General features: G+C 39.2%; 1 protein-coding gene across 1 annotated transcript in view; it reads left to right on the plus strand.

The window, feature by feature from the left end:
- The window catches only part of LOC122678908, a 45594-nt gene that overhangs the window by 13771 nt on the left and 16207 nt on the right, over nucleotides 1-15616 (plus strand). The window contains 1 exon segment of the mRNA XM_043879084.1: nucleotides 289-483. Coding sequence (XP_043735019.1) covers nucleotides 289-483 — 195 coding nt within the window.

Consider the following 15616-nt stretch of genomic DNA (forward strand, 5'->3'; position numbering starts at 1 on the left):
GGAAAAGATTGAGGGCAGGAGGCAAAGAGGGCGAAAGAGGATGAGATGGTTGGATTGCACTGACTCAATGGACATGAACTTCAGCAAACTCTGGGAAATGATGAAGGACAGGGAAGCATGTGCTGCAGTCCATGGGGTTGCAAAGAGTCAGACACAACCGAGCGACTGAATAACAAATCTACAGAAAACTGTACAAGTCCATATTCACTGTGAGCTGCTCTGATGTCTAAATTAAAATGTTCCTACTGGGACAGCAATGCATTTTCACTTGTTCTTTTTTGGATGAAGAATAATGCCTGTCCACCGCCTCCCAATGATTTTGGCAAAGGTGAGCAATGTGCAGAGAAAAGAGAAAGAGGTGAAAAGGCGGGACTGGAAAGGGAAGAGAAGCGCCCGTGGTCAGTCACTGGGCCAGACCTGCACTGTGGGCTGCTGTCACCATCAGTCAACAGGGAGGAAGCGCAAGGGGACAGAATCATCAAAGTAAGGAGCTCAGAATCTGCCTGCAATGCAGGAGACCCCGGTTCAATTCCTGGGTCAGGAAGATTCCCTGGAGGAGGGATAGGCTACCCAGTCCATTATTCTTCAGCTTCCCTGGTGGCTCAGCTGGTAAAGAATCCGCCCGGAATGCGGGAGACCTGGGTTCCATCCCTGGTTTGGGAAGATCTCCTGGAGAAGGGAACCCACTTCAGTATTCTGTCCTGGAGAATTCCAAGGACTGTGTAGTCCGTGGGGTCGCAAAGAGTCGGACAAGACTGAATGACTTTCACTTTCAAGGAGCTTAGGAAGTCACAGAGATTCAGAGTCAGCGGGAGGCGAGAGGTTCCTGTCACAGCTCCTGAAACCCTTGGTTTCTGGTTGATAGAAGATTGTGCTCAATGACATGTATGTGTAGCAGTGACCTTTCCATACCTATGAGGTGTATTACATGTCAGCAGCAGTGAGTTCAAGCCTCGCAGTTTCTTGTGAGACAAATCACTTACCAGACTGTCTTAGGACATCTGAGGTGTCTCGTTTTTTTTCATTCTCTCTTATCAAACTGCCTGAGCCTAATGGGCAAAAGCACCGTGTGGTTTAGTTTCTCAGAGAAGAGTTCAAAATAAATGGAAAGAATGTTTCAAACACCTCTGCTATTTTAATACAGAAATGCAAGATCGACCAAAGTTTGGGTTATTTCAAAATCATTCTTCAAAAAGAAAGACTTAACTACTTCCAAATACTTTGGAGCATGTTATTTCATAATCAGATTTCTAACCTTGGTGGTATTATTTTTGTTCTGCTAATGCAGATGAGGGGTTTCCCCAGTGGTTTAGACGGTAAATTAAAAAGAAACGGAAGTTATGTCCCTAGAATTTAATCAGGGTACAATGGTGAGAAAGCAGAAATAACATAACAGCAAAATAGAAAATATTTTCAGTTCACCTGCCACCGCCAACACGTTGTCTATCAACGCTACTATAATACGGAATAAAGGTTAATTTAAAAAAGAATATTCAGGAAAAACACAAAAACTTTTGGGTGTTTGTTCAGGTACATGCAACGTTAAATTACAGCCCTGAATTAAAACTCTCAAAAGCTTTCATTTCCCAGGTAATCACAATTGGGCTTGGGAAAAGTCTGCCGCCTTGTGGCCATTCCCTGCAATAGCAGCCATAAAAGTTTTGCTTGTGAGTCCTTCTTCAGTTGCTCAGTGGTGTCCGACGTTGTGACACAGATCATTCAAGGCACATACAGCTCACGGTGGGGCTTCAGCGTGGTGGGTCGCCAGGCTGGGCCAGGCTCCAGGGCAGGGAAAGCAGGTCCAGGGTCCAGAAGAAGAAAGTCTTTCAGGGGAGGTACTCAAGTGCACTCCCTGAATAGGATTCAATTTAGAGAAGTTAACACTCCGGTTACCTCTTAGAGGATATTGGGAGTTTTCCAGGCAGTCAGAAAAGAACAACGTGTGCAGAGGTGATGAACAGAAATAATCACAAATGACTCTGCGTACCTAAGATGGAGAAGTGTTTGGGTATAAGAGAAGGAGAGGGCAATTTACAAGGTTCAGACTGGGAGCACTTCTGTGTACCATTTCAGAGACTTTGAATTTTGCACCGAGGAACTGAGGAAGCACTGAAACTTCAGAAGGGGAGGTTGGTGTTTGAAGGAAGGCCCCCTGAAGACAGAAGGCTTCTCACGGGGGTGATCTAAATGACCCCAATAAGACCTATTTTTTGTTTCTTAATTTTAAAATTTATTTCTTACTTTTCAGCTTTATTAAGAAATAATTGACATACATTATTGTATAAGTAATGTATGTCAGATGGCTGGATGGCATCACCGACTCGATGGGCATGCGTTGAGCAAACTCCGGGAGTTGGTGATGGACAGGGAGGCCTGGCGTGCTGCGATTCATGGGGTCGCAAAGAGTCGGACACGACTGAGCGACTGAACTGACTGATTGATTGACTATAAGTTTAAGGAATACATCATGACAGTTTTGACTGATATGTATTGTGAAATGATTGCCACAATAGGCTCAGTAATATCCACCTTCTCGTTCATCATTTTCTTATTTAATGAATTATACTTTGAGTACTTCATAAGGCTTTAGAAGATTCATATATCTCTAGCTGAGTTGTGCTCATTCTAACGCCTTTAAACAGAAATGTAACAGTCTCATTATTTGTCTTTACATTTTTTAATTGGAGTATAGTTACTTTACACTGTTGTGTTAATTTCTGCTGTACAGTGAAGTGAACCAGCCACATGTATATACATATCCCCTCTTTTCTGGGTTTCCTTCCCATTTAAGTCAGCACAGAGCACCGATGAGCATTTCCTGTGTGGTATAGTGGGTTCTCGTTAGTCATCTATTTTATACTTCACAGCCCTGTCCTGGCCAAGGGGCTTGCGTGACTCAGTGAAGATAGGAGCCATGCTGTGCAGGGTCACCTAAGACAGACAGGACAACAGTGAAGAGTTCTGACAAAATGTGGCCCACTGGAAAGGGAAATGGCAACCCGCTCCAATATTCTTGCCTGGAAAACCCCATGAACAGTGTAAAAAGGCAGCAGTCCATGGGACCACAGAGTTGGACACAACTTAGCAACCGAACAACAGCAAAGTGAATATAGGACCCAATTTTTAAAAAAGCATTTCCTGTTCTTTTTCTAGAAGTACAGTGGAAATATCTAGATTACTCATAGTTACTGTTTCTTAAACAGTTTCATTGAAGTACTTCTTTATGGTCCAACTCTCACATCCATACATGACTACTGGAAAAGCCATAGCTTTGACTAGATGGACCTTTGTCAGCAAAGTGATGTCTCTTCTTTTTATCATAGCTTCCCTTCCAAGGAGCAAGTATCTTTTAATTTCATGGAATATTTCAATGGAATATTACTCAACACTAAATAGAGATGAGCTATCAATCCATGAAAACACATGGAGGAAACTTAAATGCATATTACGAAGTGAAAGAAACCAATCTGAAAAAAGCCACATACTATATGATTCCAACTATATGACATTCTGGAAAAGGCAGAACTATGGAGACAATGAAAAGATCCGTGGTTTCCAGGGATTCGTGAAGAGGGAAGGATGAACAGGGGGAGTACAGAGGATATTTAGGGAGTGAAACTGTATCGCACAGAATACATGCTGTCATAAATTTGTCCAAACTGATAAAATGTAAAGCACCAAGAGTGAACCCTAATATAAGCTATGACTTTTAGGTGATCATGATATACCAATGTAAGATCATCAGCAGTAACAAATGCACTACTCTGGAGAGAGTTGTTAATAAGCGGGAATCATCTATGACTATATGAGGGCAGGGAGTATATGGAAATCTCTGTATTTGCCACCAAATTTTTGTGTGAGTTTAAAACTGTTCTAAAAACAAAGTCTATTAAAAAAGTCAATAACCTGGCCAACTTTCATTTTTCCCATCTGCTTTTTCATTGTCTTCTACATGGAAAACTCTATACACACCAATCACATTTAATATCATGGAAGTAAAAAATGTCTATTACAGTTAATTCAGTGTACTTTTGCTTGAAGGATAGTTATTCAGATGGTGGTCAAAAAGTAAAGTGAAGTAGAGATTAACAGTCAAAGCTCTAAAGATTCCATTTTAATCAAATGATCTGGAAATTTTATTGGGCAAGTAAGTAGAGACACTGAAATTTTAGATAAAGTAGATCTTAAATTTGAGGGTCCCATTCCCCTAGTTATAACAACAATTAGACTTGTTTTCCCTAAAAAAACTTGCTAAGGTAATCTGAACTTTGCATGACCATGTGGGCATTAATTGAAAGGATCTCATTACATACCTGTGATCTATTTTGGTTAAAATAATCATGAAATTTTTCATATTTGCTAAGATTCTTAAATTCTTTGGGGAATTCCAAGTCATATAGCATTTAATATCAAGTGTTGTTCAGTGAAAAATTATCTAATGCCAAGGATACTCAGAAAGGCTTTCATAAATACATTAAAGTAGATGAGCTGTAAAACAGAAGTAAATGGTTTATCAAAAGAATAGAAAGAATAAATCACAAGAATTTTGGAAGGGAGATTATACAGGTAGCTTCTAAGTTGGTCTTCAAAAAAGAACCTGGATAACCAACAAGGGCAGACTGTATAGCACACAGAACTCTGCCCAGTATTATGTAGCCTTGGAAAAAGAATTTGAAAAAGGAGAGGTACAACTGAAACACACAGTGTCGTTAATCAACTAAGCCAATATAAGAAAAAAAAGTTTTTTGAAAAGGAACATGATAGATCAGTTTACAACAAAGCCGCTAAGGGAATACTTGGATAAAAATGGAAAATATACATATCAGTAACTCCAGATGACATGGTTTTGAGGATTAACTGATAGCCAAAGGAATAAAAACAATGGGCCAAATGACAAGCCAAGTGGATGTCTAATAACTGCTAATGCTTTAGAAGTCAAACAAAAACCAGGGGAAGTGGAAAACACAGGTTCAATAAAAGAATCAATGTGGCAAAATAGAAAACAAGGTTACCGTTACCGGAGAATGGGGAGGGGCAGACCGGGATAAATTGGGAGGTTGGGGTGGCATATACACACTGCTCTATATAAAGGAGGTAACTAATAAGGGCTTGTTGTATGATACAGGGAACTCTACGCAATACTCTGTGATGGCCTCTATGCGAAAAAATTTTTTAAAAGAGTAAGTGTATGTATACATACAACTGATTCAATTTGCTATATACCTAAAACTAACATAACATTATAAATCAACTGTACTCCATTAAAAAAAATTTTTTAAAGGAAATGTGTACTTTTGGAACGACTATTAAATGCCCCCCACCCCCGCAAAAAAAAAAAAAAAAAAACAAATGAGAAATCCTGATATACCTCTTTGAATAACTTGGAAAAGAAGCAAATAAGCAATAAAGGCCGAAAGGCCTTCAGTATGTTCAGCTATGTAACTTGCAAATAAGGAATCTTACAGTTAATATTGTTCACATATTAAAGCACTTAATATAATGGACGACTTTGCTGATCTATCGATGTATATAATTATTGGCTGTTAGAAATTGGTCATATCAAAGTTTCTTGAAAAAATTCAACTGTGACCTTTTTTCTTGAGGGAGAAAATAAATTTATAGATTTTTAATGTCTGGAGCCTCATGGGAAGTAAACAAGATGCATGTTTAAAGAATGTCACTCCAGATAATTACCAATGCCTTTCTTTTTTAAAAAATGATCTAACTATCGTAAAATGATGATATAAAACCTTTACTAATCGAATATTGTATTCTATTGGAAATTAGGCAGCTCAGGTCACTTGCTGCTCATTATTATGCAAATTGTGCAAGTAACTTAACCTCGGTGAACCTCAATTTCCTCATCTATAAACGGGGATGGTAAAAGTATTTACTCCATAGTGTTGCGTCAGGGAACAGCGCTGGCAGAAAGCCTAGCTCGTGTCTAGTTAGCATGAAACATTGGGTAAAGACAAGCTTCATAGAGTTTGGTGTTGTGGTTTTAAATATTGGCTTAAATATTGAAATGAGACCATTATAACACCAATAGTTATCAGGAAAGTGATAGAATCTGACCCAAGACTCTATGAAGAGTTCTTTTACCTAGTGGAAAGGTTAGGTTCAGCATGGGATAGTGGAGGGCAGCTACTAGAACAAAGAAATCTATTTCATCAGAATACTTCAATGGACTTAAATTCTTCAGTCAACTCATTACAAATCTGTTAATAAATGCCTTAAATAATAGCAACTTATCAACTCATTCAATACCCCAAAGAATAAGACTTTTGAAACATGAATACAATCTCATAGGAGAATAAAACAGGTGCCTTAGAGAAAACTTAAACTCTTCTTTAAAGAATACGTTCCAATTATATGTTTCTGTTGTTAAAAAAGAGAGGCTTAATTTTTTCATCTAGAGCATTGCATGATGACAGATGGGCATTTTTTTCTGTAATTATTCTGATACAGCATGAATAACCACCAGGTACAGAAATTAGTTTCACTCAAAGGGAAGAAATTTAAATTGTGGGAAGAAGAATGAAAATTTTGTTAATTTCCATTTTCTATTGAAAATAAGAACAAAAAAATGAAAGCATCAAAAAAATTGCCATTGTGTCTTCTGCCACAGAGATAATTCTTTGAAAATTCTGTCTTGATAGCATTTATTCAACAGCATTCTCAGAGCTTTGCATAGTGAATTCTCTGGAATACGGAAGCAAGGGAATGACAGTAATTTGCTGTAGCATTATGTAAGACTCCCACTGTTAACAACTGCTTCTCTTCCCTTTCTTACTGGCAGAGAGTATATCGTGAGTTTTACTCACAATCCCAGTAATGCTTAGCCCACACACCCCTATTTCTTTGTAAACTCTAAGGAATAAACACCCTATTGACCCCTCACATCAAGACTTCCTGCAAGAAAATCTAATGAAAAATAAACCATCGATTATTCTTTTAGTGTTACGCCAGTATCTCTGGTTATCCGTTTACAAAGTACATTGGCTAGTGGATTATGTCTTTCAGACTGTTTTTTCAGAATGGCTTAATGGTTCAATCTGGCCTCTTTGTGGTGGATTCAAATCAAAGAAAATGTGAATTCAGATTACCATCTTCGTCAGTTTTCACATTCGCTGGAAACCGTTAGTGCTTATAGCATGTCTCGTCATAGGGCAATTTCATGCATTCAAAACAAATTCTTAACTTTTGTCATAAAAATATGAAGGGCTACGTATAAAACAATTTAGCTTCGCTCAAGATCCTAAAGCTGGGATGAAACCATAAACAACCAGTCTTCAGAATTGATCTGAAAAAGGTAAGATCCTGATGGATACATAATTTTGTTAATCTTCTAGGAATAAGAGATGGCGAAACCTTTGACACCACAGGAGCTTCTCAGTCTTAAGAAATCTAGATTTAGAAACATGGAACAAAATCTGGTACCTGGTATCCATTAGCAAGTGAAGCATTCTAGGAAGAAGTCTAGCCTAGGTTAGGAACAGAATAGATACACATTAGTGATGCATGCATGCTAAGTTGCTTCACTTGTGTCCAACTCTGTGCGACCCTATGGACTGCAGCTTGCCAGGCTCCTCTGTCCATGGAATTCTCCAGACAAGAATATTGGAGTGAGTTGCCATGCCCTCTTCCAGGGGATCTTCCTGACCCAGAGGGCAAACCTGCATCCCTTACATCTAACCGGCATTGGCAGGCAAATTCTTTATCACTAGCACCACCTGGGAAACCCATGCATTAGTGAATGAGATAGCAATTCTACGTGTTATACATAGATTACATACACAGAGTAGCATGCATTTGGTTACTCATTCATTCAACAAATATTCATTGACTTTATATCAAATGCCTTTCTCTCTATGCTGCATTAGGGCAATGCCAAAATATTCACCTTTGCACAATGCCTATACTTGAGAACTTAATAGTTGAGGAAAATAAAGACTCTGATGTACCTGATTTTAGTGTATCATTAAGTGCTGAAAAAAGAGTTACACAAAAAGAACTCTGGGGTAAACCATCTTGTGGGTCTTCATTCATAATAGCAAGGGATTGAATCAGATAATCTCTTTTCTTTCAGCTCTCAAATTCCATGGTTTTGTTTTACATATACAAATAATCTGTAAGGCTGCAAACCCATTTTAAATCATAAAAATTCTTTGTTCCAGTTTGTTAATCATAGATATACCTTGTTGTTTTTCAATGCAATAAAGATAATGCTTTGTAAAGCATTCCTGAGTATCTTGTTATAAAGTCTGTTTAAATTCTTAATTTTAGTTTACTGTTTTACATAAGACTGTTTGTTTTTATTTTGATATATGGCTGGTGTGACTTCCCTCATAACTCAGTTGGTAAAGAATCTGACTGCAATGCTGGGGACCCAGGTTTGATTCCTGGGTTGGGAAGATCCCCTGGAGAAGGAAATGGAAACCCACTCCAGTATTCTTGTCTGGAGAATTCCATGGACAGAAGAGCCCGGTGATTGCATTGTTATCACTTTTAAAAACCGATTGGTCCATTTAAAAATTGAAACTGAGAAATGTGTAGATATCACTGATCTTCCGCAATTTTGGTCGAGCTTTCAGAGGGTGGGATGGAGTGGGCAGGATGGGGAGGCAGCATTGGAGGGCTCTTTCATTTCAGTTCATTTCAGAGAATATCTAGTCTGGGTACTATAATAGGACTTGATATGCAGTGACAATCTGAAAGATAATTATTTCAAAGTGGTAAGACACCTGTATAGCTAGTTCAGTTCAGTTCAGTCACTCAGTCGTGTCCAACTCTTTGTGACCCCATGAACCGCAGCACACCAGGCCTCCCTATCCATCACCAACTGCCAGAGTCTACCGAAACCCATGTCCATTGAGTCGGTGATGCCATCCAACCATCCCATTCTCTGTCGTCCCCTTCTCCTCCTGCCCTCAATTTTTCCCAGCATCAGGGTCTTTTCAAACGAGTCAGCTCTTCACATCAGGTGGCCAAAGTATTGGAGCTCAGCTTCAACATCAGTCCTTCCAATGAACACCCAGGACTGATCTTTAGGATGGACTGGTTGGTATGGCTACTAAGTCATTCTAAAAAATTGCCTGCCCTTAGAGATTCTTGGTTCTAAGTTGAATCATTGCCTATGGTCATGTAGGTAAATAGACAAGAATCTGCCTGCCAATGCAGGACACGCAAGAGATGTGGGTTCGATCCCTGGGTCGGGAAGATCCCCTGTAGTACGAAATGGCAACTCACTCCAGTATTCTTTCCTGGAAAATTCCACGGACAGAGGAGCTTGGTGGGCTGCAGCCCTTGGCGTCATAAAGAGTCAGACACGACTGAGCATGCACAAAGATAACAATCACACATTCAATTGAGACCCTTCTGTGTGCCAGATATTTTGTCTACTGTGGATCATCAGGCTAACTATGTGTAAACAAACTGCCAACAGTGCTGAAGCATCCCACCATGGTTTCTCAGCTTCCTCCAGAATTGATCCTGATTGATACCAATTTGCCTATTCTCTCCTTCTGCTATTTGCACTCATCTGTGTAGTTCTGATTCCCATTTGGCCTTAGATCTTGGCTTCTCATGATTGGCTCAAGACCTCCTGCTGCTTTTAGACAAATTTCTGGCTCGAAATTTGCTGGTCATTTCCTCTCAAAGATGATTCTGGCATTTGTTCTTGTGACCTAAGTATTGCAAGTCACGGATAAAAGACACTATTGACATCTGCTGTTGTGCCAGGAAACAGAGAACCCTGGAGAAAGCCCTCCGGAAGGAGCTAGACTCCAGACGTATTTGAATCACTTTTTTATACAAAGTGGGTCCCTGTTATCTTCCTACAGACATTCTCCTACTCAACACAGCATGTTCTGCAGTGAAACACTGATTGTTATCCTCCTCATCTCCTATCTACTCTTGTACTTCTGAGTCTTTGTATATTAAAATGTTTTCAATACTGTCTTCTCAGTCCAGGGGTTTGTACACGTCTTTCACAGTCAGCTCAAGTGTCATTTCCTCTTGGAAGCATTCTGACTTCGCCACACCAAGTGTGAGGTGATCCTCAGTGGTGACCCCGCATCAGTTAAGTCCCTGTTCAGTAACTGTTTGACTTCCCTGTCTGTTTTCCAAATATACTAAGAGTGCTTTCACCTTTTGCAGCATCATGTTCACCTCTGAATCCTCAGTGCCCAGGACAGGGACTGGAACAAAATACATGCTTCATTAAGTGTGGGTTGCGTGTGTGAATGCATTCTTAACAATGGCTCCTTGATTGCTAAATGTCTCCTTCTTGGGATAGCATCACCTTGTGGGATAGTGTCAGGTTCATAAATGTTTCATCTTTTCCATTTAAAATTAAATTATATTTTCCTGCTACTGCCTGCTTTTTTCAGGTTTTCATTAAGAATAAATAGTGAATATTTGGATTTTTCCCTCATGGTGCTTTGGGGATGTTTCTGTGTTATAAACACTTGTTTTGGCATTTGTCTCTTCTGGTGAATTACCAGCATTCATCCAGTCAGTACATTTTTATATGAGGAAAGTATTTTTCAAAGTATCCAAGGACTGTATCATGACTGTTACCCATTATTTTGACAATACCTTCTTTCTACCGACTAACTTTATCATATCTTCCACTGGAGTCCTTCAAACTCAATGTACTCCATTATTGCTGGAGATTTATAGTTCACTCTTAAAATCAGCCATCCTCATACATTAGCTTGGGGTTTCTCAATTTTGTTCAGGTGGCAAAACGCCTGGAAAAATGACACATGTTGATGTAATGGACTCTCACTTAAAGGAGAAGCACTTTTAGTTACAGAAAATGTGGGTATATTCTATGTACACGAGGTAAAAGCCACAACACTGAACGCCCATATCCTTGGAAAAGAATGAGGTCGGTGAACTAGACATAATCATTGCAGTAATTTATTTTTTATTTCTTTCTTTCTTGTGAAAAAAATAAATGCAAAGATTCTATATTTTTCTATGTGACGACTTAATACTTATGGCAGACCACAATTTCTTCCTGGATGGAAGGTAGTTTGTATCTTTCAGGGTGTGTTAATTACTCTGTATTTTATGAAATGCCTTTTAAAACTATGTTTCTGTAAAACACATATTTTTCCACTAAACTGAGTATAGACTAGATGTATAGAATATATAGATATAAAATATATATTTTTCTAATTTTTTTTAATTTATAAAGTTAATGAATATTATTTAGTCCATTTTTTTGTTTTTCCCTCATTATTATTCTTTACTTAAAAAATTTTTTTTTGTAGGAGTATAGTTGCTTTATAATGTTGTATTAGTTTTTTCTCTACAGCAAAGTGAATCAGCTATATATATGCATATATCCCCTCTCTTTTAGATGCCCTTCTCATTCAGGCCATCACAGAGCACCGAGCTTCCTGTGCTACACCGTAGGTTTCCATTAGTTGTCTGTTTTATACATAGTATCAATAACGTATATATGGCAATCCCAATCTCCCAATTCATCCCACCTCCCATCCTTCCTTGGTGCCATATACTTGTTCTCTACATTTGTGTATGTATTTCTGCTTTGTAAATAAAATCATCTACACCAGTTTTTTTCAGATTGCACATATCCATTAATATGATTATTTGTTTTTTTCTTTCTGACTTACTTCACTCTGTATGGCAGTTTCTAGGTCCATCTACATCTTTACAAATAACCCAATTTTGTTCCATTGTATGTATAAATATATACATCTTGATTATTCATTCCCCTATTGATGGAACTTCAGATTGTTTCCATGTCCTTCACGTTTTGATTCTTTGATGTCACCTGCTAGTAAATGACAAAGTGAATTTACAAGTAGTGAATCAGTGTAAATTCAAACTCCATAATGATAATAACAATAATAATAATCTTGTAACCACTCTTAATCATCTGTTCTATATAAAATAAACTGCATATTGAATTTTATTTATATTCATTATATAACGTAGTTCTTCTACTGACAACAGAGAATTCCACTTGGCAGATGAGGAAACTGAGGTTATAGAGAATAAATAACTCATCTAATGCCTCTTGAAGTTTCTGCTCCTTCTTTATCATTCTCTTGCCCTGAATTTCACATATTCTTTGGCAATTATATTGAAGTGAACAGAGGAGGATATTCTAATCAAATACTTTTATGATATTAGTGTGATGGAAAAAATTAACCCAGAATTTTAGGCAGTGTCTCATAAAGCTTTTATATTGTTTCTATTTTGATGGGGAGGGGCTCATTCTTACTTTTACAAGGTAGCAAGATATAAATTGAATAACTTTAACAATGGTCAGTTGCAACCAGGATTCTGTAGCATTAGGAGGTTTTCTCTGTGAATTTTCATTTGACCTGCCTTCTCTGAAACTCTGAATCCATCACTGGTGTGATGCTGACTTGAGTGGCTTTGTTCTAACATACAAAGCCTGAATAAAAAGCAAATACATTCAGAAATATGTAAATTGGAACTCAGTTCATGGAATAATATATTTCCCCCCCTTGAAAGAAAAATACAGTTCTCTGGATTTATAGCCACCAAAGAGTTTTATTGACACGTTAATTTCTGAACATCATTTAGATGAATCCCTGAGTCTTGCCCGTCCCATCATATGATTTGTGATGCTTTCCAGAGTGTCTGGGTCCAGAAATCAATGACTGCCTTGTGCTTATCAACATATGCCATTCTTCATCTGTGACAGACAGAGCATGGGAAATAGATTCCTGTTAATTTTTAATCAGATTCACAAATAACATCCCTTTAGGGGTACAGAAAAGAGTTAGCTGTGCAGAGACTTTAAGATACATTAAAAACTCACATCAAATATACATCAAGACACAATATTAAAGTCCTCACAGGTATAGTCAAAACAGCCATCCACAAGAGCATCAGTTTGCTTAAAATGCCTCAGGGAGAGTGCTCCCATCACGTACAGCTTACCATCTGTGACTTTCCATTAACTCTGCGATGGCATGACCTCTTTGGTAAGTCTACCTCCACAGGCCTACTCTGGGCTTTCCCAGCATGACTGGGAAGGTTGCACTTGTGAACAAATGCTCCTACTTCTTCTTCATTCTGTGATGGCTTTTGATTTAGTGCACCCTTAGTGAGTGAAAGTGCTGCATGCAATATGCCAGCAGATTTGGAAAACTCAGCAGTGGCCACAGGACTGGAAAAGGTCAGTTTTCATTCAATCCCAAAGAAAGGCAGTCTCAAAGAATGCTCAAACTACTGCACAATTGTGGTCATCTCACACGCTAGTGAAGTAATGCTCAAAATTCCCCAAGCCAGGCTTCAGCAATATGTGAACCGAGAACTTCCAGATGTTCAAGCTGGTTTTAGAAAAGGCAGAGGAACCAGAGATCAAATTGCAAACATCCACTGGATCATCAAAAAAGCAAAAGAGTTCCATAAAAACATCTATTTCTGCTTTATTGACTATGCCAAAGCCTTTGACTGTGTGGATCACAATAAACTGTGGAAAATTCTTCAAGAGATGGGAATACCAGACCACCTGATCTGCCTCTCGAGAAACCTATGTGCAGGTCAGGAAGCAACAGTTAGAACTGGATATGGAACAGACTGGTTCCAAATAGGAAAAAGAGTATGTCAAGGCTGTATATTGTCACCCTACTTTTTTAACTTATATGCAGATTACATCATAAGAAACGCTGGGCTGGAGGAAGCACAAGCTGGAATCAAGATTGCTGGGAGAAATATCAATAACCTCAGATATGCAGATGACACCACTCTTATGGCAGAAAGTGAAGAGTAATTAAAAAGCCTTTCGATGAAAGTGAAGGAGGAGAGTGAAAAAGTTGGCTTAAAGCTCAACATTCAGAAAACTAAGATCATGGCACCCAGTCCCATCACTTCATGGCAAATAGATGGGGAAACAGTGGAAGCAGTGTCAGATTTCAGTTTTTGGGGCTCCAAAATCACTGTAGATAGTGATTGGAGCCATGAAATTAAAAGACGCTTACTCCTTGGAAGGAAAGTTATGACCAACTGAGACAGCATATTAAAAAACAGACACATTACTTTGCCAACGAAGGTCCGTCTAGTCAAGGCTATGGTTTTTCCAGTGGTCATGAATGGATGTGAGAGTTGGACTGTGAAGAAGGCTGAGCGCTGAAGAATTGCTGCTTTTGAACTGCGGTGTTGGAGAAGACTCTTGAGAGTCCCTTGGACTGCAAGGAATATCCAACCAGTCCATCCTAAAGATTAGTCCTGGGTGTTCATTGGTGGGACTGATGCTGATGCTGAAACTCCAATACTTTGGCCACCTCATGCGAAGAGCTGACTCATTGGAGAAGACCCTGATGCTGGGAGGGATTGGGGGCAGGAGGAGAAGGGGACGACAGAGGATGAAATGGCTGGATGGCATCACCGGCTTGATGGACATGAGTTTGAGTAAACTCCAGGAGTTGGTGATGGACAGGGAGGCCTGGCGTGCTGCGATTCATGGGGTCGCAAAGAGTCGGACACGACTGAGTGACTGAACTGATTGAACTGAACTAGTGACTTATGGACAGTCTCATTTTTATAAAGCTATTTATGAGAAATAGGAACTGTGTGATGGCAAGGTATAACAGGAAGTGAAAGTGAAAGTTTCTCAGTCACGTCTGACTCTTTGTGACCCCATGAACCGTATAGTCCATGGAATTCTCCAGGCCAGAATACTGGAGTGGGTAGCCGTTTGCTTCTCCAGGGGATCTTCCCAGCCCAGAATCTGAATCCAGGTCTCCCCATTGCAGGTGGATTCTTTTTTTTTTTTTTCAGTGGGTTTTGTCATACATTGATATGAATCAGCCATAGAGTTACACGTATTGCAGGTGGATTCTTTACCAGCTGAACCACAAGGGAAACCCAAGAATACTGGAGTGGGTAGCCTATCCCTTATTTGGCAGATCTTCCTGACCCAGGAATCAAACCGGGGTCTCCTGCATTTCAGGAAGATTCTTTACCAACTGAGCTATGAGGGAATCCCAGGTATAACAGAGAAATATCACAAATGGTCACATTGAGGAACAAAATCTTACTTCCTGTGATGTTGTTGTCATTGTTGTTTAGTCTCTACATCATGTCCAGCCCCATGGAATGTGACTGACTGGTGATATTGGTTATCGTTAATGATGCTGTCTAGGACTTGACATTCATCTTACACTCATGCCAGGTAATGTTTCCCTCATCAACTCTCTTTTCCTTAATATTGATGTTACTCAGACTTCATTGTCTTAACCCATTGCTTTTTGGTCTTCGCATAGTGTTCATCTCATTACTTGATTCAGTCTGATGTCTTTATCTTTTACCTGCATGCTTTCGCCTTCAGCTTTAGCCTCTTGCTTGTGATTCAGTCATAGAGGTCTAAATATAGGCTGTACACTTGCACTTGACAGGACCCATTATCTCTGCTCTCTCTACTCTTCTTTTCCTGGTGGGTGCTCTGATCCTCTCCGGGAACACAGAAGACGTTTTTGACTCATCTCTCTCCTATATATCGGTCCTTCAATCCTTCATCAGGTGATACCAATTATATCTTCAGATGTTTCTAGAATGTACACCCTTTCTGTTCCACTGTATACCTACTTCTACTAACCAGGTA

Source organism: Cervus elaphus, chromosome 3 (assembly GCF_910594005.1).
Source record: "Cervus elaphus chromosome 3, mCerEla1.1, whole genome shotgun sequence".
Classification (NCBI taxonomy): Eukaryota; Metazoa; Chordata; class Mammalia; order Artiodactyla; family Cervidae; genus Cervus; species Cervus elaphus.